Raw genomic sequence first — 22,309 nt, 5'->3', positions numbered from 1 at the left:
CGGCGCTGCCGCCGCCGGAGGCGCAGGGGGCCCGGCCGGCCCGGGGCCAAGGGCCGCGCTGCACTTTGGCCCCGAGGGGCAGTCCTTTCCCTTCCCTTCCCTTCCCTTCCCTTCCCTTCCCTTCCCTTCCCTTCCCTTCCCTTCCCTTCCCTTCGGCCCTGCTCCCGGCCTCCCCACCACGGTTGCAGCCCTGGCTGCCCCCTGCACAGGGGCTGGGGCCGTGCCCCCCTGCGGGGGGTCGGGCCGTGTCCCCCGACGTGGCCGCACATCCCACGGCCGGCAGCCCCATCCCTGCTGCGTAACAGGAGCCAGGCCTGGTTCCCGGCCAGTGGCCCCTGCGCTTGCTTTAATTTTATCTGCTTTGACCCGCGTTTGATCTCGCAGCGTGGAGCCTGCGGACGTGCACAGGATGGCCCAGGCAAGGGCTCACGCGGCCCCGCTCCGTAGGGCTCCATCCGCACAGGCTCTCCGGGCAGCCGGCTCCTGCATCCGCCTTTAATGGTGGGAAAGGCGCTGGAGGGGGCCCGGAGCTCCTGGCTGCGATTCCCGGCCGTGGGAAGGAGGCAGGACAGCGGGGCCCTTGTGCTGCACGCTGGGCCCTGCTGCTTCGCGGGCCGGGTTCGTGTCCTGATGTGCTCCCTCCCACTGAAGGTGCCCTGGAGCTCGCTCGGGCGCCTCCAGATCCGCCTTGCTGGGCTCGTTTGGGGCTTTTTCTGGAGGAAGAGGCACCATCCTCCACCTGGGGGTGCAGCCCGGGAGCCCCCGCCTGGGCCGTCGGCACGGGGGTGACCTTGCACAGGTGCCTCTGCACTCCTGCTCCTCCGGGGCTTGGCGCCGGCCGGTCGGGCAGCTCTCCAGCCGCCGCTAGGCGCAGGAAGGCTGGTGCGGCTGCTGTGTGCAGGGAGCGTTGTGCATGAGCGCTAATGAATGGCCCTGGGAGCTCTGGCCGGTCCCCCGCTGCGGTTGTGGAGGGCTGTGCCCTGCGCGTGGCCGCTGTGCCCGGCGCCGACGGAGGGCGAGCGCTGACGCGGCTGGACGTGCCCCAGGTGCACCTGCAGACGCAGCAGGAGGTGAAGATGCGCATGACGGGGATGGCGCTGCGCGTGGTCCGCGCTGACGGCGTCCTGGCGCTCTACAACGGGCTCAGCGCCTCGCTGTGCCGGCAGGTGAGCGCCACTGCCCCGGGCCCCGCGGCGCCACCGCCGTCTCGGAGCCCCTTGGGAGAGCGGCCGAGCAGCCCGGCTGCCGCTGCTGGCATGACCCGGTGCCCGCTCGCCCTCCCTTCCAGATGACGTACTCCTTGACCCGCTTCGCCATCTACGAGACGGCGAGGGACCGCCTGGGCCGGGGCACGCAGGGGCCTCCCCCCTTCTACCAGAAAGTGCTGCTGGGCGCAGTGGGAGGTGAGCGGGGGGGTCCCTCGGCGCCGAGCCCCTCGGGCCGGAGCAGCCCCCGAGTCCCGCTCCCCGTCGCTTGCAGGTTTCACCGGCGGCTTTGTGGGGACCCCCGCGGACATGGTGAACGTCAGGTCGGTGCCGCCCGGCCCCGGGGCCCTGGAGAGGGAGGCCTGGGAGCAGCCGGGATGCTGGGGCGGCCCTGCAGGCTCCCGCTTCTCCCCAGCCTGGGCCAGTGGCCAAATGGCCCAGGCGAGGGGATGGCCCCAGGGCTGCTCCTGCTCGCAGCCCCATGCCTGCTCTCCCAAGGGATTCAGCGGCAGGCTGGAGCGCGTGGTGCCTCTTGGGTGCCCTGCCCGCCTCACCTGCCTGCCTCTGCCTTGCAGGATGCAGAACGACATGAAGCAGCCGGCGCACCTGAGGCGCAAGTGAGTGGTGGGGCCGGGAGCTGCAGGGCTGGGGCGCGCAGGGAGGGCCGCTCCGATCCCGGCCTGGGGGCACTGGGAGCGCTGGAGGGCAGCGGGGCTGGGGCAGCCGTGGGGAGGCAGCGCTGGGAAGCTGACACCTTCCCCTTCCCACTCCTTCCAGCTACTCCCATGCTCTGGACGGCATGTACCGCGTCCTCCGGGAAGGTGAGGCTGTGCCGGCGCAGGATAGGGCTCGCCTGTCCCTCCTGCTCCCGCTGACACCAGGGACACAAGGGAGCTCCTGCTGGGAACCCTGCCAGGGGTGCCCCGGAGCGAGGCGGGGAGATGGGACAGCAGCAGGGGACAGGGCCTTCCTGAGGGGCTCTCCTCTCCTGCCCGCCCGCACGCTGCTGCTGCTGGGGTGCGTTGGGAGCTCTGCTGTCCAAGAAGCCGAGGCCTCCACCGGGCAGGGATGGAGGCTCCTTGCTTCAGGGGAGCGGGATTGACGTCCCGGGACTGTGCTGATCCCTGTCTGTCCACAGAGGGCCTGAAGAAGCTATTCTCGGGGGCTACAATGGCATCCAGCCGAGGGGCCCTCGTCACCGTTGGACAGGTAGGGCAGCTCCGCTGGGCACTAGGTACCTTGGGAAGGGAGCGGGATGTGTCGCTAACACGCTGTGTCTCTGCAGCTCTCCTGCTATGACCAGGCCAAGCAGCTGGTTCTCACCACTGGGCTGCTGTCAGACAACATCTTCACTCACTTCCTGGCCAGCTTCATCGCTGTGAGCAGGGCTGGGAGGAGGGCGCGCGCAGCACGGCCGGGTTCAGGGCCCTGCGTGGGGCTGCTGGAGGTGCAGCATCGTCACTGCATCTCGCACCGAGGCAGCAGGGCTGGGCAAAGGCCCCTGCACGGGTTGCTCTCAGGCTGGGCTCTGGACCCGACCCTCTCTCTCGTCGTGTGGGTCGTGGTGGTGCCAGCACCCAGGTGTCCTCCATGGCTGGTGACCTCCCGTTGACTGTCCCCAGGGCGGATGCGCCACGTTCCTGTGCCAGCCCTTGGACGTGCTCAAGACCCGTCTCATGAACTCGCAGGGCGAGTACCGGGTGAGCAGCCGTCCTGCCTCTTCACGGGGCTACCCCTGCCTCCTGCCGCTTGCTCATCTCCATCCTTTCGATTCTAGGGTGTTTCTCACTGTGCCATGGAAACTGCCAAGCTTGGACCCCTGGCCTTCTACAAGGTACCGAGACGCAGAGGATGAGGTGCTAGGAGTTGGGTGGAGAACACTGGGTTTCCTAAGGGGATTGCAGGTATTCTCAGTGAAGCTCCAGCCTTTGTTGGACTTTACTGGCTATTGCAGACACTGTCAGCCCCATTTGCCCGGGTGTGCTCAGGCTCACGGCTGGGAGGGGCCCTGGAATAGCATCTCAAATCCAAAGTTTCTTCCTGATGCCGCTAGTCAGGACTTTCCCTGTTACAGCCTGTCTGCTCATCTTCCCCAGGCAGCCTCCATCCCCCTTGTGAAACAGGGCTGTGGGACCTGACACTGGCTTCTCCCGAGACTCTGCGGAGTGGTGATGGCAAAGCGCTGTGTTTGGGGCCGGGTTGGTGCATGACGCTGGGTCCCGTGTGCACAGCGTGGCTGCAGCGCCTCTCACCACTCCGGCAGGCTCTGCCGCCGCCGAGGGCGCCGCTCCGGAGCTCGTGCATGTCGCCAGCCTGCCCGCGCATGCGCGCTCCCGCTGCACCCCGCCCGGGCCGCCGGCCCCGGCACGCGCTCACTGCCTCCCTTCTCCCTGTCCTCTTCCAGGGCTTCGTTCCTGCCGCCATCCGCCTCGTTCCTCACACCGTCCTCACCTTTGTCTTCCTGGAACAGCTCCGCAAATACTTTGGGATCAAAGTCGTCACCTGAGTGGGAGGGACGTGACCTGCGTCACCCCACGGCTCCTCCGGGGTGAGCGCACAGGTCTGCAGAGCCTGGAGCTCCCCGGGGCCAGGCTGCCCCAGCCCTTCGTCCTGTTCCCACGCTGTCAGCGCCGGCAGCCGGATGCTGCCGGGATCCCTCTCCTCACTCACCCCGGATCTCGTGCCAGTTTCCTTTGGGCTCCTTGGCCCCTTGTTCATTCTGCACCCGGGTTCTGTGCCACCTTCAGCTCTCGGTCCATAGCCGGCAGGTCCATCCGCAGCTCCCTCCTGTGCAGGCTCGGAGAGGCTGGCGCCGCAAAGGGCCCTCTCTCCTGTCCTGTGCGAGCCCCCGGAGCAGGACGGCCTCACACCTGGGCGCTGAACCTGGGGGCTGCTCCGGGGGCTGCGCCACTCGTGTCCATGCCCAGCGTGGGCTGCATGCGCAGAGCTCCTGCTCCAGCCTCTCCTGTCTTAAGCAGGGTCAGAGAGATGTAGGACACCAAAGTGCTGCCCCCTCCTCTCGGCACAACGTGTCAGGGACCCCCTCACCTGCTGCTGCTCTTTCCTCGCCCCCGCACTCCCACTTTTGCTTGGCCAAAACTCCCCAGCGGCCGCGGCCGCTGGGCTCTTCAGGGATTGTGCCTCATACCAATGACGACAGAGGGGACCCAAGGGCGAGGGGCTGCTTGGCCGGGCTGCCCGGGGCTGGGGCTTCCTCGCCTGGGCAAGGGCCACCGCTGAGCCGCTGTCCTCAGCTCCCGCCTCGCGCCGGCTCCTAGAGGATCCGGGTGTCCTGGCTGAGGCCGCGCCAAGGGCGCTCCAAATGCCTTGGGCAGCTGCAGGGAGCAGGGAGGGCTGGTCCAGCCTTGTCTGCGCCTGCTACGGAGAGCTGGGCCCAGCAGGGCTGGGCTGCGCTGAGCCAGCCTGGCTGCCAGCCTGGGACCTGCTGCGGATCCCTGTGCGCTGGGAGCCATGCCCTGCGGATCCCTGTTAGCCAAGATCCGCGTGCTCCGGGATCAGCTGCTTTGGGGTCCCCGTCCTGCAGGATCTCTGTGCTCCAGGATCCATGTGTTCTGGGGTTCCCATGATCTCGGATCCCCATGCACCAAGATCCCCTGCTCCGCTGCCCTCAGCCCAGCCGTGGTGAAGCCCCCTGTGCCCCTCTGCCACCTCACCAGCCCCAAAGGGCTCCCAGTGCCTCCTGCCCCCTCGCCTGCTGCCCTGCGCACAGCCCCCTGCCCCGTGCAGCCCTGTGTGCTGTGGCCCTGAGGGATCAAAAAACTGGAATATCTGTGACCTTAATATATAATAAACAACAGTGGAACAAGCCCAGGGCCTGGCATGCGGCTATGGAGGGGGGCTGCACAGCAGGAGGGCTTGGAGCGGAGCCCCCGGCCCGGAGCGGCGGGTGGCAGCGAGTTCCAACCTGCCCGGCCGCTCTGCCCCACCGGGACACCCACATTCCCTGCAGCCCCCTCCCTGCCGTGCCCTGCACCCCGGCCTGCAGCGCGGGGAGCTGCGGGCTCCCGGCCGAGGCCTGCCCTGAGCTGTGCCTGGTCTCAGCCGCGCGAGGAATTCCTGGGCAGAGTGATGCCGGCAGCGCCTGCCGCCTCTGCCCTTTGCTGGAGCGGCATCCTGGCTGTGCTGCTAATTGGGCTGCAGCATGTGGAACGGCGCCAGGCGGGGAAGTGAAAGCTCGTCACCTTAACGAAGTCTAACGATGCTGGCTGGCACCGCTGCTTTGTTCCTGTGCTCAGCCCGGGCGAGCGCTGCAAGGCAGGTGAGCGCGGCTGGACCCGGCCCCTCTTCTCGGGGAGTGTGGGGCCAAGCCCCACGAGAGCCGGTGCCGCCCGCAGTCTCACGTGATGGGGACACCCCAGCCAGGCTGGGCTGGGCCGGTGGCACCGCACGTGCCAGACGCTGCAGAGTCAGGCAGCCCCATCCCCTTGTCCCAGGGGCTGCTGGAGCCCCATGGAGATCAAGGACCCTGCTGTGCCACCCTGAGTGGCACCAGGGAATGCCACTGCGGAATGCCACTGCTTCCCCTTGTTCTCCCAGCCCCAGGGACATGAGGTCCTATCCCTAGCCCCGTCCCTGTGCTCTGCAAGGCCCAGGTGGGTCTCAGCACCTGCGAGGCTGCTCGGGGACGCGCGTTGGCGAAGCCGGGGACTGGCCAGGCTCCAGGTGGGAGGATGCTCCGTGTCCCCGGCTCCTGCCGCCCGCGCAGCCTCCGCAGCCCAAGGTAAACATGTTTGTGCCCGCAGGCTGCAGGGGCCACTTGCTCCTCCCGGCCGTGGGCTGTGCCCAGGCCACATTCCAGCCCAGAGATGCCCAGGAGATGCGCAGGGCGACTGCAGTGCTCGGGATGGGTTTACCTGAGCCGCAGCAGCCGGTCTGGGTGGCATCCGGAGCTGCCAGCACCGGCAGAGGCCGGAGTGAGGGGTGCAGGATTTACCGGCTGCGCTGCCCAGCTCTGTCCAGGCCCGTGGGCAGCCCAGGCAGTGACTGGGAAGGGTTCGGGAGCCGCCCGGACAGCGCACGGGAGCCAGGAGGTTCCGGGACCCAGCGCCCCCTCCACCTCGGGGCACCGGGCGTCACGGGCGGCATCAGGGCAGTCCCGGTCACCGGGCCCGGGCCCCGGCCCTGCAGGTGCGACCGCTGCGATGTGTGGGACGGGACGACGGGAGCGCGGCGCCGCGCGCGGCACCGAGCACCGGGACGGCGGCGGCCGCGGCTCCCCCCGCGCCGGTGAGCGGGGCCGGAGCCGGGAGCGGGGCCGGGGCAGCGGCTCCTGCCCGCGGTCCCTCCCCCCGCGCCGGTCCCTCCCCTCGAGCCGCCGTCGCCGCTGCGGCTCCGCCAAAAGTTTTCGCCGGAGCGGCCGGGCGCGCCGGTGCTGCCGGTGCTGCCGCCGGTGCTGCCGGTGCCGTTGCTGCTGCCCGCGCCCGCCCGCACCGAGATGCGCCCGGGAGCCGCCGCTAACGCAGCGCCGACAGGTACCGGGGTGGGGGGAGACATCGCGCCCGTCCCTGCGGTCCCAGGGCTCCTCGTCCCGGGGGATCGAGTGGGGTCCAGGCAGCGCCGGGGCCGCAACGGGAGCCCCGGGGGGCTCGGCAGGGACCGCGGTGCCGCTCGGTGCCCCGGCGCGGGGCTCCCCGCCCGGCCCCGCGCCCTGCCCGGGGCGGCCGCCACCGGCTCGTCCCGCGCCCCCCGGCGCCGCCGCCGCCTCTGGGCAGGGCTCCGGTGTCGGAGCTCGAGGGCAGCGGTGGCCACTGCCACGGCCAGGGCGGGCGGCACTGAGGGGGCTCCAGCCCGGCGGCCCCGTCGGGGCTGTTGCCACGGGGGGCGCGGGGCCTTTCGCAGCCCTCCCAGCCGGGGCCGCCGCCAGTGCCCTTTGTGACTGTCCCGGCTCCGCTGTGTCAACACGGCTTGGTAAACGGCTCTGTTTAACCAGGGCGCGCTGGGTATTGACCCCATCGCACAGCGCGGCTGCGAGGCACCACGGCCACCACCGGCCCTGCGCGCCCGGCTGGGTGCCCCGGGCAGCTGCTGGGAATGCGGTGGCTGCCACATTGCGCTTCGCACACAGCTCCCTCCGGCCCCGGCAGCTGCTCCGGCAGAGGACGGGTGTTAGTGGCCACCCCGTGCTGGGCACCCTGCATTGAGCTCCTGCCTGGCCCCAGGCTGCAGTGGGCACCACGCTGCAATGGGCACTAGGCTGCAATAGGCACCACACTGCTGCCTTCCTCCAGGCCGGGCACCCTGCTCTGCGCTCCTGCCCGTCCCCAGGCTGCACTTGGGGCCAGCACCCTATGCCCAGCTGCGTGCTCGCCCCTATGGGTCTTTGTCTTTCCGTGTGCATGAGCCCGAGACGGGGGAGCCCCACTCGTCACGTTAGTGCCGCCCCGGCTGCGCCTCCGCTCCCGGCGGCCCTGCTGCCTGCGCTGCTGAGCTCCCACGTCCTGTTGCCTGGAGAGAGGAAGGGAAAGGCTGAGTGGAGAAGAGGCAAAATAGGGATTAAAAATAGTTAATGAAAAATGTGACCGCCAGCCCTGAGCCACAGCGCAGGGCTGAGAGCAGTGGCTGTGCACAGCCCCGCTTTGCATCCAGCCCTGCTCGCAGCCACAGACGCAAGGTCCGGCCTGGCCAGGGGCAGGAGAGGGGATGGTGCCAGTGCTCCATGTGCCCACCGTGTCCTGCCCTACACAGCCGGGGCCACCCTATGCCAGCCGGGGTTCCCGGAGCTTGTCGGCAGCCATGGCACAGCAGGGCTTGGAGCTCGGCCGCGGTACCGCGAGCTCCGCGTTCCCGCAAGGCGCATGCGCCCGCCGGCCTCCCGGCGCGACCTTTCTGAGGTCCCTGGCCCTGTGCCGCCCCGCTGGCATCCGAGCACACGTGTCCCCCCCGGGTCTGCAGCGTGCTTAGCTCCTGCACTGCAGGGTGTCGCATCCGGCTCCTGCACACGACAGGCGAGCAGATCTGTGTCCCAGCTGCTCCAGGTTTTACCGGGCCGGAATGACCCCCAGTCCAGCGCGGCCAGAGCCTGGTGGCATCGGTGCCTCACGAGCTGCCGCTTGCTGCTTCCAGCTGTTTGCAGCAGCTGCGGCCTGGTGGCACACGGAGCTGGTGTTGCACCAGTGCCAGTGTCTGCCACCCCCCACACAGCCAACAGTGAACAGTGCTGACGCCTGCCCTGGGGCTCAGCACCGGGCTGCTCCACGCTGCATCAGCCCCAACCGATGCCCCCGTGCCCACAGCCTCCCCATGGGGCTGCGAGGCAGGGGCTGCTCCACTCCGCATGCGCCGCTTCCGTGAGGCCGCAGTGCAGCTGCCCACCAGGGTCCCTGCGGAGGCTCCTCGGAGCTGCTGATCCGTGAGCTGCCACAGTCCCAGCTGTGCAGCCTGGTGCCTGGCACATGTGATGGGAGCTGGGGACAGATCGGGTGGCCAGAGCCAGTGCGGGGTCAGCAGGGCTGTGAGGACCTGTTTGTCACCCACTGCCCACGTAGGGAAGAGACCCCCCCCAGCTCCTGCCCCGCACACGTGCAGGATGCTGCGGCTGGGGATGCGGATCCTGGCCGTGCTGTGGTGCCGCCAGCCATCCCGCTGTGGGTGGGGGTGGACCCCAGGCAGAGCGGGCGGCAGTCGGGCACACAGATTCACCCGTGCGGCTGCGGGAGCTCTCGGCCCTGCGCTGGGGCAAAGGCCCAGTGGTCCCGGGGGAGCACGCACGGCGCCAACACCCCTCACCCAGTGCAGTCTGCCCAGCTTGGCCGCGGTCTCTGCCAGCTGGGGGGCGTCTAGGGCAGAGGCCTCCCCGCAGCCAAATCCCATCACAGACAGCTAAAAATAGCAGCACCTCTGCCCCAGAGCGGCCGGGGGGCTGGCGACCGGCACGCGGCCGCTCCAATGCAGCCCCTCGGCACGTGTGGGGAGCGCAGGGCAGCGAGGGGGGCTCCCAGCAGCACGCGGATGCACCAATGAAGACCCCCTGCACATGTGGGGTGCTCAGGGCAGTGAGGGGGGCTCCCAGCGCTGCTGCCACTGGGGGTATGCCTGGGTATGCCGGTGTGGGGCTGGCGTGGTGCCGGGGGCAGGATGCCCACGTGGGGCTGTGCAAGCGGAGATGCCGGCACAGGCAGCGCTGTGCGGGCGCCTGCGGGAGCAGGAGCCCCCAGCGAGGCTGCTCCCCGGAGCAGCCCTGTGTGCGGGACCCCGCGTCCCCAGCGCAGCCGCGGCGGCGCAGCCGGCGCTGATTAATGAGCCTCCTGCTTGGCACTGGCGCATGGCGCGCGCTCCGAGCATGGAGACTTTCCCAGGGATAAAAATAGTCGCGGGGCGGCGCGGGGAGCCCTTGGTGCGCAGCGGGGGGGCCAGGACGTGCTGTGCCGGGGGGCACCCGGAGAATGGCCCCTTGTCAGTAGAGCCAAAATCTCCCTCAGGAGCCGTAACCGGCTTAGGGCAGGATGCAGGGAATTAGGCTGCGCGTGAGCGGGTTTGCACGGGGCGGCCACGGGAAGCCCCCCCCGCGCCCCCGGCCAGCAGCCGCCTCTCGCGCAGGGCCACCCGCCCGCTGCAGCCGGGGCGCAGCAGCCGCCCCGCGCCCCTAGGACGCCCGGGTTCCTGCTGCTCCCCATGCGGGCCACGGCCCCACGCAGGGATGTCCCCGACCAGCCTCTTGCTGCTGCTGCTGCTGCTGCTGCGCTGCCAGGTAAGGCGGGTGCCCCGGACCCGCTGCCCTCTGCTCAGCGGCGCCCCGTGCCGCGGTGCATGGCGCAGTGCCCTGCGCCCCGTCCCCACGCACACACGTGGGGGGACACCCGTGGCGCCTGCAGGGCAGCTCTGCGCAGATCACAGATTTCCTCTTTGAGAGCTGGAAGGCGTACAGCGAGGAGTGCCAGCGCAACATGAGCCGCCTGCCCGCGCCCACAGGTGAGCGTGGCCGCGCGCCGCCGCACCGTGCACCGCGGCGCCCGCCAACACCCCGCTGCCCCGCAGAGCTCGTCTGCAACCGCACATTCGACAAGTTCTCCTGCTGGCCTGACGCGCTGCCCAACAGCACCGTCAACGTCTCCTGCCCCTGGTTCCTGCCCTGGTACCACAAAGGTGAGGGCGGGATGCGGGTCCGTGCCTGTGTGTGCAGAGGGGAGTGCACATGCACGAGTGGGTGAGCTCATGTGCCTGATGGAGCATGTTTGCATGTGTGCATGCACATGCATGTTCACAAGCGTGTGCACGGGGGTGTGTGTGCTGCTCGGGACCCCTCCGGCGCTGACCCATGTCCGGGACCATGCTGCGCCCACAGTGAAGCACAGACACGTGTTCAAGCGGTGCGGGCCGGACGGGCAGTGGGTGACGGGCCCCGGCGGGCAGTCCCTGCGCGACGCCACGCAGTGCCAGATCGACGCCGAGGACCTGGCAGCGCAGGTGAGCCCGGTGCGGCCCGCGCGGCCCCCGCCACCTCGCGCCCCTCACGCCCGCTCCGCTGCAGGAGCGCTTCGCCCGCACCTACGGCAGCTTCAAGGTCATGTACACGGTGGGCTACTCGGTGTCGCTGTGCGCCCTGCTGCTCGCCCTGGCCGTGCTGCTCGGCTTCAGGTGCGGCCGCCGGGGACACGCGGACCTGGTGGGCGGGAGGGCTCGGAGGAGAGGGGATGGGCCTGGGCAGGAGGGGTAGATGGAACACGGGATGGGGTACATGGATCTGGGCAGCATGGAGAGCACAGGGTGGGATGGGCAAGACAGGCAGACAAGGGGGCAGAGAATGGGAAGAGTGGGATGAGATGGACAGGATGGATCAGCGGGACTGGGCAGGATGGGCGGAAAGGATGGGGCAGATGGACCGGACGGGCTGGGCAGGGTGGTAGGATGGGGTGGTGGGATGGACGGGACAGGCAGGAGGGTGCCGGGAGGGACAGAGGGGCCGAGGGTGCCGCTGCGGCAGGTGCTGATGTGCTCCCTGCCTGCAGCAAGCTGCACTGCATGAGGAACTACATCCACATGAACCTCTTCGCCTCCTTCATGCTGAAGGGCATCTCCGTGCTGGTCATCGACGCCCTGCTCAAGACCCACTACAGCGACAAGGTGGACGACTACAACGTGGGTGTCTGGCTGAGCGATGAGGTGCGCTCAGGGGGACGGGGACGGGGATGGGGACGGGCACAGGGCCGGGGTGCACGGAGCCTCACGCCATCCCCACAGGCCGCCGCCGGCTGCCGCGCCGCCACTGTCTTCATGCAGTACGGCATCGTGGCCAACTACTGCTGGCTGCTGGTGGAGGGCATCTACCTGCACAACCTGCTCGTGGTGGCTGTCTTCTCAGAGCGCAGCTACTTCACGCTCTACCTGTGCATTGGCTGGGGTGAGTGGGGCGCCCGGGCACCGGGGCGTGGGCGGCGTGGGGGCCACCGGCTCCTGACGCCACTGCCCCCCAGGCGCCCCCCTGCTCTTCCTCGTGCCCTGGGTCGTCGTCAAGTTCCTCTACGAGAACATCCAGTGAGTGGGGCGGGGGCCGGGGGGGGGGGCATGGAGCAGGGGGCTGCCCCCTGACCAGGCCCCGTTGGGCACCATGGCCCCTGCCCACCAGCCCGGTCCCTGCCCGCGCTCTGCCCCGCAGGTGCTGGAGCACCAACAACAACATGGGCTTCTGGTGGATCCTGCGCTTCCCCGTGTTCCTGGCCATCCTGGTGAGTGCCGCGGCTCCGGGCCGGTGCTGCCGCTGCTGCAGCCCTCACTGCCTGCCTCCCTTCCAGATCAACTTCTTCATCTTCATCCGCATCATCCAGATCCTCGTCTCCAAGCTCCGGGCGCACCAGATGCGCTACACGGACTACAAGTTCCGGTGCGGGATGGGAGTGGGGCAGGTGCAAGGGTGTGCATGGGCTGGGGTGCATGTGCATGGTGCATGCGTGTGCATGGTGCAAGGCTGTGCATGGCACATGGCTGTGCAAGGTGCCGGGATGCACATGGCACACACGTGTGCATGGTGCGTGGCTGTGCACGGTGCTGGGATGCACATGGCACACACGTGTGCCTGGTGCGTGGCTGTGCACGGTGCCGGGATGTGCATGCAGCACGGTGGGCACGGGGCACACAGGGCGCACAGCTGCCCGTGCCGGCAGCCCCGGCCCAGCGGCGGCCCCTCTCCCAGCAGGCTGGCCAAGTCCACGCTGACGCTGATCCCGCTGCTGGGCATCCACGAGGTGGTGTTCGCCTTCGTCACCGACGAGCACGCCCAGGGCACCCTGCGCTACGTTAAGCTCTTCTTCGACCTCTTCCTCAGCTCCTTCCAGGTGAGCGGGGCCCTGCGCCCGGGCCGGGCAGCCGGGGCTGTCCGCGGCCTCACGCTCCACGCTCCGCAGGGCATGTTGGTGGCCGTGCTCTACTGCTTCGTCAACAAGGAGGTGAGTGTGCGGGGCTGCCGCGGGACTGCCGCGGGGGCTGCCTGCGGGGGGCTGCGTGGGAGCGGCCGTGGGGCACCCCCCGGTGCCACGACGGCCGCGCGCAGGTGCAGGCGGAGCTGCTGAAGCGCTGGCAGCGCTGGAAGCTGGGGCAGGACCTGGCTGGGGAGCACAAGCAGAACTGCAGCCACGCGCCCGGCGCCCGCAACGGCCACGGCGGCGAGAAGCACCAGCTGGTGGGCGGCTGCAGCAACGGGCTGGGGCGCAGCCCGGTCCCCGCGCGCCCCGGGCCCCGCTGCCTCGAGCGGCCTGGCCGCGGCGCCGCCGAGCACCTGGCACCAGGCGGCCGGCACCACTGCTACGAGTTCCCCGAGAGCACGGCCGAGAGCAACTTCTGAGCCGCACCGCCCCACGCCTGCCGCCTCCGTCCCCACAGGGTGCGGCAAGGACGGGGCGCTGTGCGGTGCAGGACGATGGATGTGCACAGAGCAATGGATGTGCTTGGGATAACAGACATGCATGGGACCATGGGCGTGCATGGGACAATGGACATACATTGGACAACGGGCGTGCATGGGACAAGAGACATGCACAGGACAACAGACATGCACGGGACAATGGGCGTGCATGGGACAATGGACATGCACAGAACAATGGACATGCACAGAACAAGGCACCTGCACAGGACGATGGACCTGCGTGGGGCGATGGCCGTGCAGGACGATGCACGTGCATGGGATGATGCTCGTGCCCGGGTGACAGCCCTGCGGCACGACAGATGTGCAGGGGCTGGTGACGGTGCCTGGGCTGAGGGACACCTGGGCAGGGGGCCGGGCCGGGTGTAATTTATGTCGTGATGTGTAAATAGGTGCAGACCTGGGCTGGGCTGCAGGGCGGCTCCGTGTGCATCTCGCTTGGACATGGGCAGCCTCCAAGGGACGGGGTTGGGGGCAGCTGGGCTGACGTGGCTTGTCCCACAAGGGACAACTCCACAGCACACCCTATAGCCCCATGGAGTACCCTATAGCCCCATGGCAGATCCTATAGCCCCATAGTGCACCCCATAACCCCACAGTGCACGCTATAGCCCCATGGAGGACCCTATAGCCCTGCGCACACCGTATGCATGGGGACTGTGACTGTCCTTGCTGGCAGCGGGGACAGCGGCGTCTCTGGTGCCAGGGGACGCGGGGGCAGTGAGGGCAGGGACCCAGGCTCCTGTTTATGTCCCCTGGCGCCGGCTGCTCCAGCCGAGGGCCCTGCGGCGCCAGGGCCGCGACAGCGACGGGCAGCGATGGGAACACAACGGGAACATGGCGGGAACACGGCGGGACCGCGGTGCCCTTCGGGGGAGGCGGGGGTAGTCAAGGGGTCAGCAGGACTCCGGGGTGGGGTGGGGGGATGCAGGGATGGGGAGCGCAGGGACGGGGCGGGACAAAGGGATTGAGGGGGAGGAGGGGGGCAGAGGGGATGCCAGGCCCTGGGGACATGGGACGGGGCCACGGGGAGGGGACACGCGGGTCCCCGCGCAGGCGGCAGCACCGCTCGGTGCGGGAGGAGCCCGAACGCGGCGCGGGGGCTGCGCAGGACCGGGCAGCGCCACCGTGCGCCACCGCACGGCCCGGCGCACACGGTGCACGCGGCGCGAGCACGGGGCACAGGCGTGTGAGCACACAGGGGTCATACACACGGACGTGCAGGCACATGTGTGTATGCACACATTTACAGGCGTATACACACATGTAGGTGTATATTTTCATACAGGTGGACATGGGGATGGGCACATAAGGAAATGTACAGATATGTATATACATATCCATATATTTTATATATATATATATATATACACAAACATACATGTGCATGCACACACCCCTCTATAAAATATGTAGCGTGTGTATTTTTACATGCTTGTGTGTGCATACATATAAATATACACGCACACATAAATATATATGTATATAAACACATGTGCACACATGGAGACGCAGACCCAGGGAGACACATACACGAATTTATGTGTATATAGTCTCTCACACACAGAGATGGATACACAGACATGGTTGTTTTTTTTTTTTTCTCTCTGCATCCCCACATATAAATATATGTGTGTATACACACAAACACAATGTTTATATACACATATTTTTATATATATGTATACATACGCTCACACAGACACACAGACATATTCTTTTTGTAAATATTTATATATACTTCTAGATACATCACAGTGGCTGCCAGGAAGGGGCCACCAGCTAGACCCAGACCAGGTCCAGCCCATGTGTCCAGCACCGTGCCCCACAGCAAAGCCCCTGCCCCATAGCGAGACCCACTGCCCCAGCCCCACAGCCCCGTCCCCACAGTGCAGCCCTGCCCGGACCCGGGCTGCGGCAGGGCCACCAAGCTGGACCCGACAGGGCATCCATCACCATGACCTGGGAACATGGTCTGGCTCTGCTGGAGCCAAAATGATGGGAGCAGCTGGGCCGGGATAATGGGGATAAATGAGCCGGGATCATGGGAATACCCAAGCTGGGATAATGGCGATAGCTGGGTCAGGATAATGGGGATAACCGAGCTAGGATGATAGGGGTACTAAAGCGGGGATAATGGGGATACCTGAGCCAGGATGATGGCAATACCAGAGCCGGGATGATGGGGATATCCGAGCCGGGATGAAGGGGGTTCCTGAGCCGTCACCCTGGCTGTCCCAGCCCTGGTGGCAGCCGTGTGGGTGCTGGTGGCTGGAGCCATGAGGGCACCGAGCGGGGCTGCAGGCGGCCGGGGCACACGGCAGCGCCGGCGCTCGCCCACGGCGCTCGCCCACGCGGAGCAGCCGCCACTGCTGCCTCCCTGACCACAAAGGGACCCGCGCGGCCATTAACATTTATTCGCAGAACAAAGGGGCTGTGATTAGGCCTGCATCGCCCGCGGGTTCCCATGGCAACCGGAACGACGGGGACATTTCGTGCCAGGCTGCCAAGCCCCGGAAAGCAGAGGAGCCAGAGCCGGGATGGGATCCCCGGGGCGGCTGCCCAGCTCCGCGCCCCACGGGCCGCCGGCCGGGCTGACCGGGGCTGGGCCTTGCCCGCACGCTGATCCGCGCTGTCGACAGCGGGACACGGCCCCGAGCGTCGGCCCCGCGCGAGGACACCCGCACCGCACGGAGAAACGGCCTCCGCACAACCCGCCTCTGCCTCCAGCCACGTTTGCCGTAGCCAGCACTAGTTACAACAGGGCTGGAAGTGGCGTTGGGGAGTGTGGAAGAAGTGGCCGCTGTGGAGAGCTGCGGGCTGCCGGGGGACGCGGCGGAGCCGCCGTCCTGCAGCCCTGCGCCCGCTTTATCACGGGAATCGCGGCTGCAAATTGGTCGCCTAAGTGGATTCTGCCTGTTACTGTTCTCTCTTCCCACCACTTAATTCAATGATACAACACATACCTCTCTTCCTCCTACAACTTAATCTAATGATAAAAACCATATCCCAGGCAGAGTGAAAATAAAACACTGCTAAGTTTGCTTTTTTATAGGTAAACAGTCTGATTTCTGTGGCCTCGGGCTTCACCCCCGCTGCCACATGGATTTCACACTTCTTTTCTGCTTTTTCATTGCATTGACCCCTGTGGTTGTTTATTAGTCTTTATAAAAGTCTCAGATTTATAGAATGATTTTTGTATGCTCTTTTATTAGGACCTATGTTACCGATTGCCCCCAGCTTTGCAGCAGCCGAACCATGGTGAAAACAGGAGGGTGGCGCGGGTGACGGCGGGTGCTCCCGGCCTGCAGCTGGCCGCGGCGGCACCGGGACCGGCTCCAATGAGGCCTCGGGATGGAGGCAGTGGCACATGTGCATGCGTGTGCATGTGTGTGCCCGTGTGTGAGCACATGCCTGCGTGTGCCCGTGTGCACATGCACGTGTGCGGCGCCATGCGGCCCTGCAGGACGGCGGTGGCGGGACGGGGCAGCTCCCGGCTCTGCGGGACCCGGTGGCGGGGCCAGGCGGGCACAGATCCACGGCTGCCCCGTGCCCAGCGGCTGCCCCGTGCCCAGCAGCTCTGCGCACAGCGAGACCGCCAAGACACCGTCCAGCTCCAAACCACCCGCGAGCCCTGGTGCCACCAGGGACCAAGGCCCTTGGTGCAGGAAGAGCCCCCAGCGGCCACTCGTGGACACTCACGTCAGTCCCGCTGTCCTCGTGATCCCCATGGCCGCTCACATCATTCCCCTTTCCCCGCGCTTCCCGTGGCTGGCACCAGCAGAGGGGCCGCAGCTGCGCCGAGGGAGGCAGGCGGCACCAGGGCCGTGTTCGTCCTGCACGTGTCCCCCGCACGGCACCCTGACCAACAGGGTCACGGCGAAGTGCAGAGAGAGGCACTTGAGGAGAAATTCTGCCAATGCTAAGTATAGTTTAAATGCCATTAAAGCAGGGAAGGGAAAAGGATACGAGTGTATTAATAGTCTCAACATTTAAATCTTTGGTGCAGCAGGAGCTCCCGGGATGTGGCTCGCAGCGGGCCGGCCGGCGGCCAAGGGCATTGTGCTACCAGCACCCGGTGCCAGGCCCCGTGCCTGCGGGGAAATTAAGGCCGGGAGCAAGTGTAAGGACAAGATCCCCCCTGGAAAAAAAAATAAATAAAAAGAGGTGGCCTTTGATCTCCACATGGTGTCTTGAGATCTGGCTTGGAACGGTAATCAAAACACTCTTTTTTTTCCAGTGCTGGAGTTTAAAATAGAAAGCAGGGGATTTAAACAACAAAATAGGAAAATCTGAACCTCTGGGAAGGGTAAGGAGGGAGGTGCGGAGCAGAAGTGGTGCCTGCAGGCCTGACTGACCGGCTGGCGTGTGGGCCGCAGCGAGACACAGGCTGCAGCCGGTGCACGGCCTGCAGCGAGGCAGGGCCTGCAGCGAAGTGCAGCCTACAGCAGGTGCAGCCTGCAGCGAGGCACAACCCGCAGCGAGGTGCAGGCTGCATCAGGCGCAGTCACAGCACGGCCAGCTCAAAAGGACACCAGCTTTTATTTACAACACTCTGCAGGGGACAGACAACAGAAAAGAGAAACAGTGAGAGGTCAATGACTTGACCAAGGGAGGGTGGCGCAGCCGCAGCTCCCGCGCACCCCGAGCCGCCCCGCGTGCGCCGGGGCCGCAGCCTCGTGTCCCGCCGGTGCTAACGGCTCCCCGGATCCCTGTGGCCAGGTCGCTTGCATGGGCACGAGGCCGGTGCCAGTGCCGCCACCCGCCCCGTTCGCAGCCCCGAGCCCGGCCTGCAGCGACGCTCCAGTGCAGCCGGGCCCAAGGCAAGTGGGGTCAGCGCCGGCTCCAGGCAGCGACGCCTCTGCCGCCGGGTGTCCCGAGGGCATCGTCCCTCCTCGCCCTCCTCCTCTCCAGGTGCTCGAGGGGCAGGAGGAGGGTGTGCTTGGGAAAAGCCGTTAGTACTGGAGCAGCAGGGAGCTGCTCGGGCCAAGGTGCAAGCAGCTTCTTTCACTAGGAGAGTCAGCACTGACCAACCCCCTGCCACCCCCATGGGGCGGCTGGAGTGCCCAGGTCTGGGGGCAACACCAGCCCCGGGCCCACCGGAGCAGGGATCGGATGCCCGGGGTTGGGGCCAGTGCTGACACACGTCTCTCCATCCGCAGGGAGAGGAGCAGCTCCAGCACCTCGGGGATCTGCCCGGTGCAAGCACAAGGAAAACGTGGCCTCCGCTACAGAACCAGGAGCTTTGTCAGCACCGCCTCATGCCCAGCACTGCCCACCCAGGTGCCAGCTAAGGCCGCCCACAGGGGAGCAGAGAACAGGCACAGTGTCACTCGCAAGCAGGGCCGCCCCGCGAGCTGCTATTGCACCTGGGCTGCCTTTCTGTGCAAGGCACGGGAAGGAACCCGCTCTCCTTCACCAGCTCCAGCCTCGGCGGGCCCTGGGCGCCCAGAAGGGAGCAGAGACCTAGCACAGTCCCCGCTCTGCCCTGCCGGGCCCCGGCAAGCCCGAGCACCGGGGATGGAGGCGCACGGAGAGCGAGGGAGCTGCGAGCCTGGCGCCAAACGGGGAGGGACAGCTCGAGGCCACAGAAAGCTACGGGAAAGGGACAGGGATCTGCTACAGGGGGCTCCGGGAACCCTCAGGGAGCCCCCCACATCTTTGAATTCAGGCAGCTTCAGAGCCAGCCCCAAAGCTGATCAGCTTTCCCAGGGCAGAGGACAGAACAGAGGAGGAAAAAAAAACCACACACACACACAAAAAAACAAAAACACACAAAAAAATCTCAAATCTGCTCGAGGACCTTAGGAGACCAGTCGAATCCACAGGGACGACCTGCCTTAGGACTTCTTGGCATCCTGTGTGCTCCTCCTCTTCAGATCGCCCAAGTCGACGGGTTTAAACGCTGCGGGGCAGGGGAGAGAGCTGGAGCGGGGCAGGGCGGGAGGAGGCAGGGCCGGGGCGCGCTCACCTTTGAGGCTGGGGTTGGGCATCTTCTCCACGTACTCCTCCACCAGGCCGCGCTCCGAGCCCATCTGGCCGCGCAGGTCGCGCTCCACGCACTGCCAGGCTGCGGGGCGCGGTGAGGGGCGGCCCGGCCCGGCCCGGCGCGGCGCGGCGCGGCGCGGGGCCGCCCCGCCGCCCCCGCTCACCCTCGTAGATGAAGCGCACGTTCTCCTCGTGCGCCGGCGTGAAGATCTCGCTGCCGCTGCCGGGGGAGCGCGGGCCGCCGCTGCGCTTGCCGTTGTAGACCACGCGGGACACGGGGGAGCTGCGGGGGGGAGCGCGGCGCTGAAGCCGGCGGGCTCCGCGGCGGGGATGCTGCGGGGCCGGGGCCGGGGCCGGTCCCGGCGCGCGGGTCTCACCTGGCCATGGTGGCGTCGTCCGTGCGGCGGCGGCTGCAAGGGACAAGAGGGAGCGGGGAGGCCGGGCTAGGCCGCGGGCCGCCCCCGGACCGTCGCCATGGCAACGCGCGCCCCTCACCTGGGCCCCGGCTCCGGCCTCCGCTCGCCGCAGGCCGCGACGGAAGCGCCGCGCGCGCAGGCGCCGACACGCCCCGCCCCCTCCACGCGCCGGGGCGCTGGCCACGCCCCCACGCCGGATCTGGTCACGCCCCTCCGCGCGAGCCCCACCCCGTCCGACTCCGGCAGCGCCCGCCACGCCCCCTGCTGCGCCTTGGCCACACCCACGGCGGCCCCGCCCGCGATTGCCATTGGCCACGCCCCGTTCTCCTCCTCCCGCCCCGCCCGGTTCCCCCGGCCCGGTTCCGCCCGGCCGGCGCAGCGGCGGCGCAGGCCGAGTCCGAGGTGTTTATTGGAAAAGTACAAAGTGGCTCCCGCTGCGGCCCCGCCGCGGCCCGGGTCCCGCCCGGGCGCCGCCGCCCCGCGGCCCCGCGCGCCCCGCGCCTCAGTCCATGGTGGCGGCCTCGAAGAGCTCCACCAGCTCCTTGTAGTCGGGGTCCACCAGGTCGGCGGGCTTCTCGCCGGCGTCGTTGGTGGCCTCGGGGCTGGCGCCCAGCTCCATGAGGTACCTGCGGGGACGGGCGGTGAGGGCGGCGCGCGGAGCCGTCCGCCGGGCGCTGCGCGGCGGCCCCTCGGCCGGCCCTACCTGGCGATGTCGGCGTAGCCGTCGCTGCAGGCCATGTGCAGCGGCGTCCAGCCGTTCTCGTCCCGCTGGTGGATGTTGGCTCCGTACTTGACGAGCAGCTTGACGCAGTCCAGGTTGCCGGTGAGCACGGCCTCATGCAGCGCCGCCATGCCTGGGCGCGGGGACGTGAGCAAGGGGCTTCCCGCAGGACGCAGATCCCACGGACGGGCCGCCCACCGACCCCGCTGCCCAGGCAGAACCCACGGAGGGCGCCCGGCCCCACAGGCCTCCAGGGCAGGTCCGCTTGGCCCGGGCTCCGAGAGCTCTGCATGGCACCGGGAGCAAAGCCGCCGCCGCAGCCCAGGGCCGCCTGAGGCCAGGGCACTGTCCTTGCAGTGGTGGAGCCGGGGCCATGTGCGGGACGGGGACATGGACAGTGGGGACGCAGGCAGACCCCAGGCAGGCCAGAGCGCCGCCGGTGTGAGCGCGCTGCGATGAGCAATGGCAGCAAGCCCCGAGCTCAGTGCTTCCCCGCTGCCCCCGGGGCCCAGCAGGGACATGTCCCTGTGCTGCCCACAGCAGCAGCCCACATTCTCCTGTTGCTGCCCATGGCCCCGCGGGTCCCGCCTCGCTGCCGCCTCCCAAGGCTCCCAGTGCCACGGCCTGCGCTGCCGGGGAGGTGCCGGGGCCGCAGCGGCCTCGTGGGGCAGGAGGGCGACCAGCTCTGGGCCTGCAGCCTCACAGGGCACCACGGCCTCAACGTCCCCGTCGTCCCCTCACTGCCCGGCCAGGCTCCAGAGCACTCACCGGAGGGGTAGATGGTGTCCAAAGCCACCTTCCTGGTGCGGATGAACCTGCCCACCTGCTCCAGGTCCCCCTGCTTGATGTGGTCCTGAAAGACGACGTCGTTGGGAAAGTGTACGGTGCGCGCGGCTCTCCACCTCCTGGCGTAGCGCGGCATGGGGCCCGGGAAATAGTCCTTCATGCTGGGAGCAGCCTTGGGGAGCGGGCAGGAAGGGGCAGGGCAGGGGCCCGGGCCCAGGCTGCGAGAGCCACCGGGACCAGCCCGGGCTCGGCACTGCACTTGCGGCTCTCCCCACGTGCACCTTGGGGCTCTGCCCTAGCTGGGGCCCACGGCACCGTCCCGGGGCGGGCAGGACACAGCAGGGCCCCGCGCCGGGGCCGTCCGTGCACGGGAGCTGGCGCTGGGCACACGCAGCCGGCGCAGCCGCTGCCCGGCACTGCTGCTCCTGCAGGGCCTTCTCGTTATATAGCCTCGGCGGGCTATTTTGAGGACCTGCAGCTCATGCTGTTTGCCCTGATACTGTGTAATCGAGCCGCAGCCTCCCACTTTCGGGCACAAGTTGGTGTCTCATCTTACCACCCACCTGTTGATGTGCCCATCCAGGGGTCAGAGCTGCTGCCGCTGCTTGTGCGCAGCCCTCCTGCAGAGCCCGAGGGGCTGCGGACGGGACTGCCCAGCAGCGAATCCGGGCTGCTCCCGCCCAAGCGGGAAGGACACAGCCCCGTTAGCACCACGCGAGGGGAGCCGCCCGCCCCGCACGGATGAGCGGAGCACCGCAAACGTGTCCGAGCGGCGGCGCCAAGAACACTCAGACCTCCGTCACTCCAGCTCGCAGCAGATGCCCACAAAGGGAGTGGATGAGCTGCGCGGGCCGGCCTGGCGGCGGGACTAGAGCACCAGCCACCCATGGGTGTCCCCAGCCACGCGCAGGCAGGACCAGAGCACCTCACTGCACCTCAGAACCACTCCCTGCGTTAGTTCATCCAGCAAATAGTGTCACTTTTTCATGAGTGCCTTTGCTCAGCAAACACAGAGAACGTGCCGGACACAGAGAACACCGTGCAAGGGGGAGCTGAACGCTCACGGAAGGAGCCTCTTTTCTTGGAAGGACGGGTAGCTGCACACACTGAGGGTGACTCAGGGACAGAGCCCTGCTCTGCCAGAGCAGCCCTGTAGGGGAGAAAAGCCCCCACTTCTGTGAGGTGAGGACACCAGGTCTTAGGCTATCGCCTACATCACTATTATTGAGCTTAGCTTCAGTTATGGTTCTTTACCTGTCTCCACAGAGATGGATCCTTTTTGAGTTGACTCCTAGCAGGGAGCCTTCCTGGGCTCCACAAG

The 22,309-nt window shown here is 67.6% G+C and overlaps 4 protein-coding genes across 4 annotated transcripts; 2 read left to right on the top strand and 2 right to left on the bottom strand.

Moving 5' to 3' along the window:
- Positions 1-923: 923 nt before the first annotated feature.
- SLC25A10 (solute carrier family 25 member 10) lies at positions 924-4,843 on the top strand. Its single transcript, XM_026036832.1, has 10 exons — positions 924-1,166; positions 1,289-1,403; positions 1,480-1,528; positions 1,781-1,822; positions 1,983-2,026; positions 2,344-2,414; positions 2,491-2,583; positions 2,828-2,905; positions 2,983-3,039; positions 3,610-4,843. Exons 1-10 carry the CDS (start codon positions 924-926, stop codon positions 3,709-3,711), a joined length of 894 nt encoding a protein of 297 aa, XP_025892617.1. The 3' UTR covers positions 3,712-4,843.
- A 4,994-nt stretch (positions 4,844-9,837) lies between these two features.
- GCGR (glucagon receptor) lies at positions 9,838-13,395 on the top strand. Its single transcript, XM_026036883.1, has 13 exons — positions 9,838-9,912; positions 10,037-10,133; positions 10,200-10,307; positions 10,507-10,628; positions 10,693-10,799; positions 11,171-11,324; positions 11,403-11,562; positions 11,636-11,696; positions 11,818-11,887; positions 11,954-12,042; positions 12,355-12,493; positions 12,563-12,604; positions 12,709-13,395. Exons 1-13 carry the CDS (start codon positions 9,862-9,864, stop codon positions 12,997-12,999), a joined length of 1,491 nt encoding a protein of 496 aa, XP_025892668.1. The 5' UTR covers positions 9,838-9,861; the 3' UTR covers positions 13,000-13,395.
- Positions 13,396-18,074: 4,679 nt separating this feature from the next.
- MCRIP1 (MAPK regulated corepressor interacting protein 1) lies at positions 18,075-19,790 on the bottom strand. The gene is made up of 5 exons (XM_026036831.1): positions 19,561-19,790; positions 19,443-19,475; positions 19,230-19,348; positions 19,049-19,147; positions 18,075-18,982 (listed from the first exon to the last, which is right to left on the bottom strand). Exons 1-5 carry the CDS (start codon positions 19,788-19,790, stop codon positions 18,918-18,920), a joined length of 546 nt encoding a protein of 181 aa, XP_025892616.1. The 3' UTR covers positions 18,075-18,917.
- Positions 19,791-19,983: 193 nt separating this feature from the next.
- PPP1R27 (protein phosphatase 1 regulatory subunit 27) lies at positions 19,984-21,148 on the bottom strand. Its single transcript, XM_026036923.1, has 3 exons — positions 20,971-21,148; positions 20,185-20,335; positions 19,984-20,107 (listed from the first exon to the last, which is right to left on the bottom strand). The coding sequence occupies exons 1-3, from the start codon at positions 21,146-21,148 to the stop codon at positions 19,984-19,986; spliced, it is 453 nt and encodes a 150-aa protein (XP_025892708.1).
- Positions 21,149-22,309: the final 1,161 nt, after the last annotated feature.

Source organism: Nothoprocta perdicaria, unplaced genomic scaffold, assembly GCF_003342845.1.
Source record: "Nothoprocta perdicaria isolate Ctin4 unplaced genomic scaffold, notPer1 scaffold_187, whole genome shotgun sequence".
Classification (NCBI taxonomy): Eukaryota; Metazoa; Chordata; class Aves; order Tinamiformes; family Tinamidae; genus Nothoprocta; species Nothoprocta perdicaria.
Note: the sequence above shows the minus strand (reverse complement) of the source record. Positions and strands in the feature narration are given on the sequence as shown.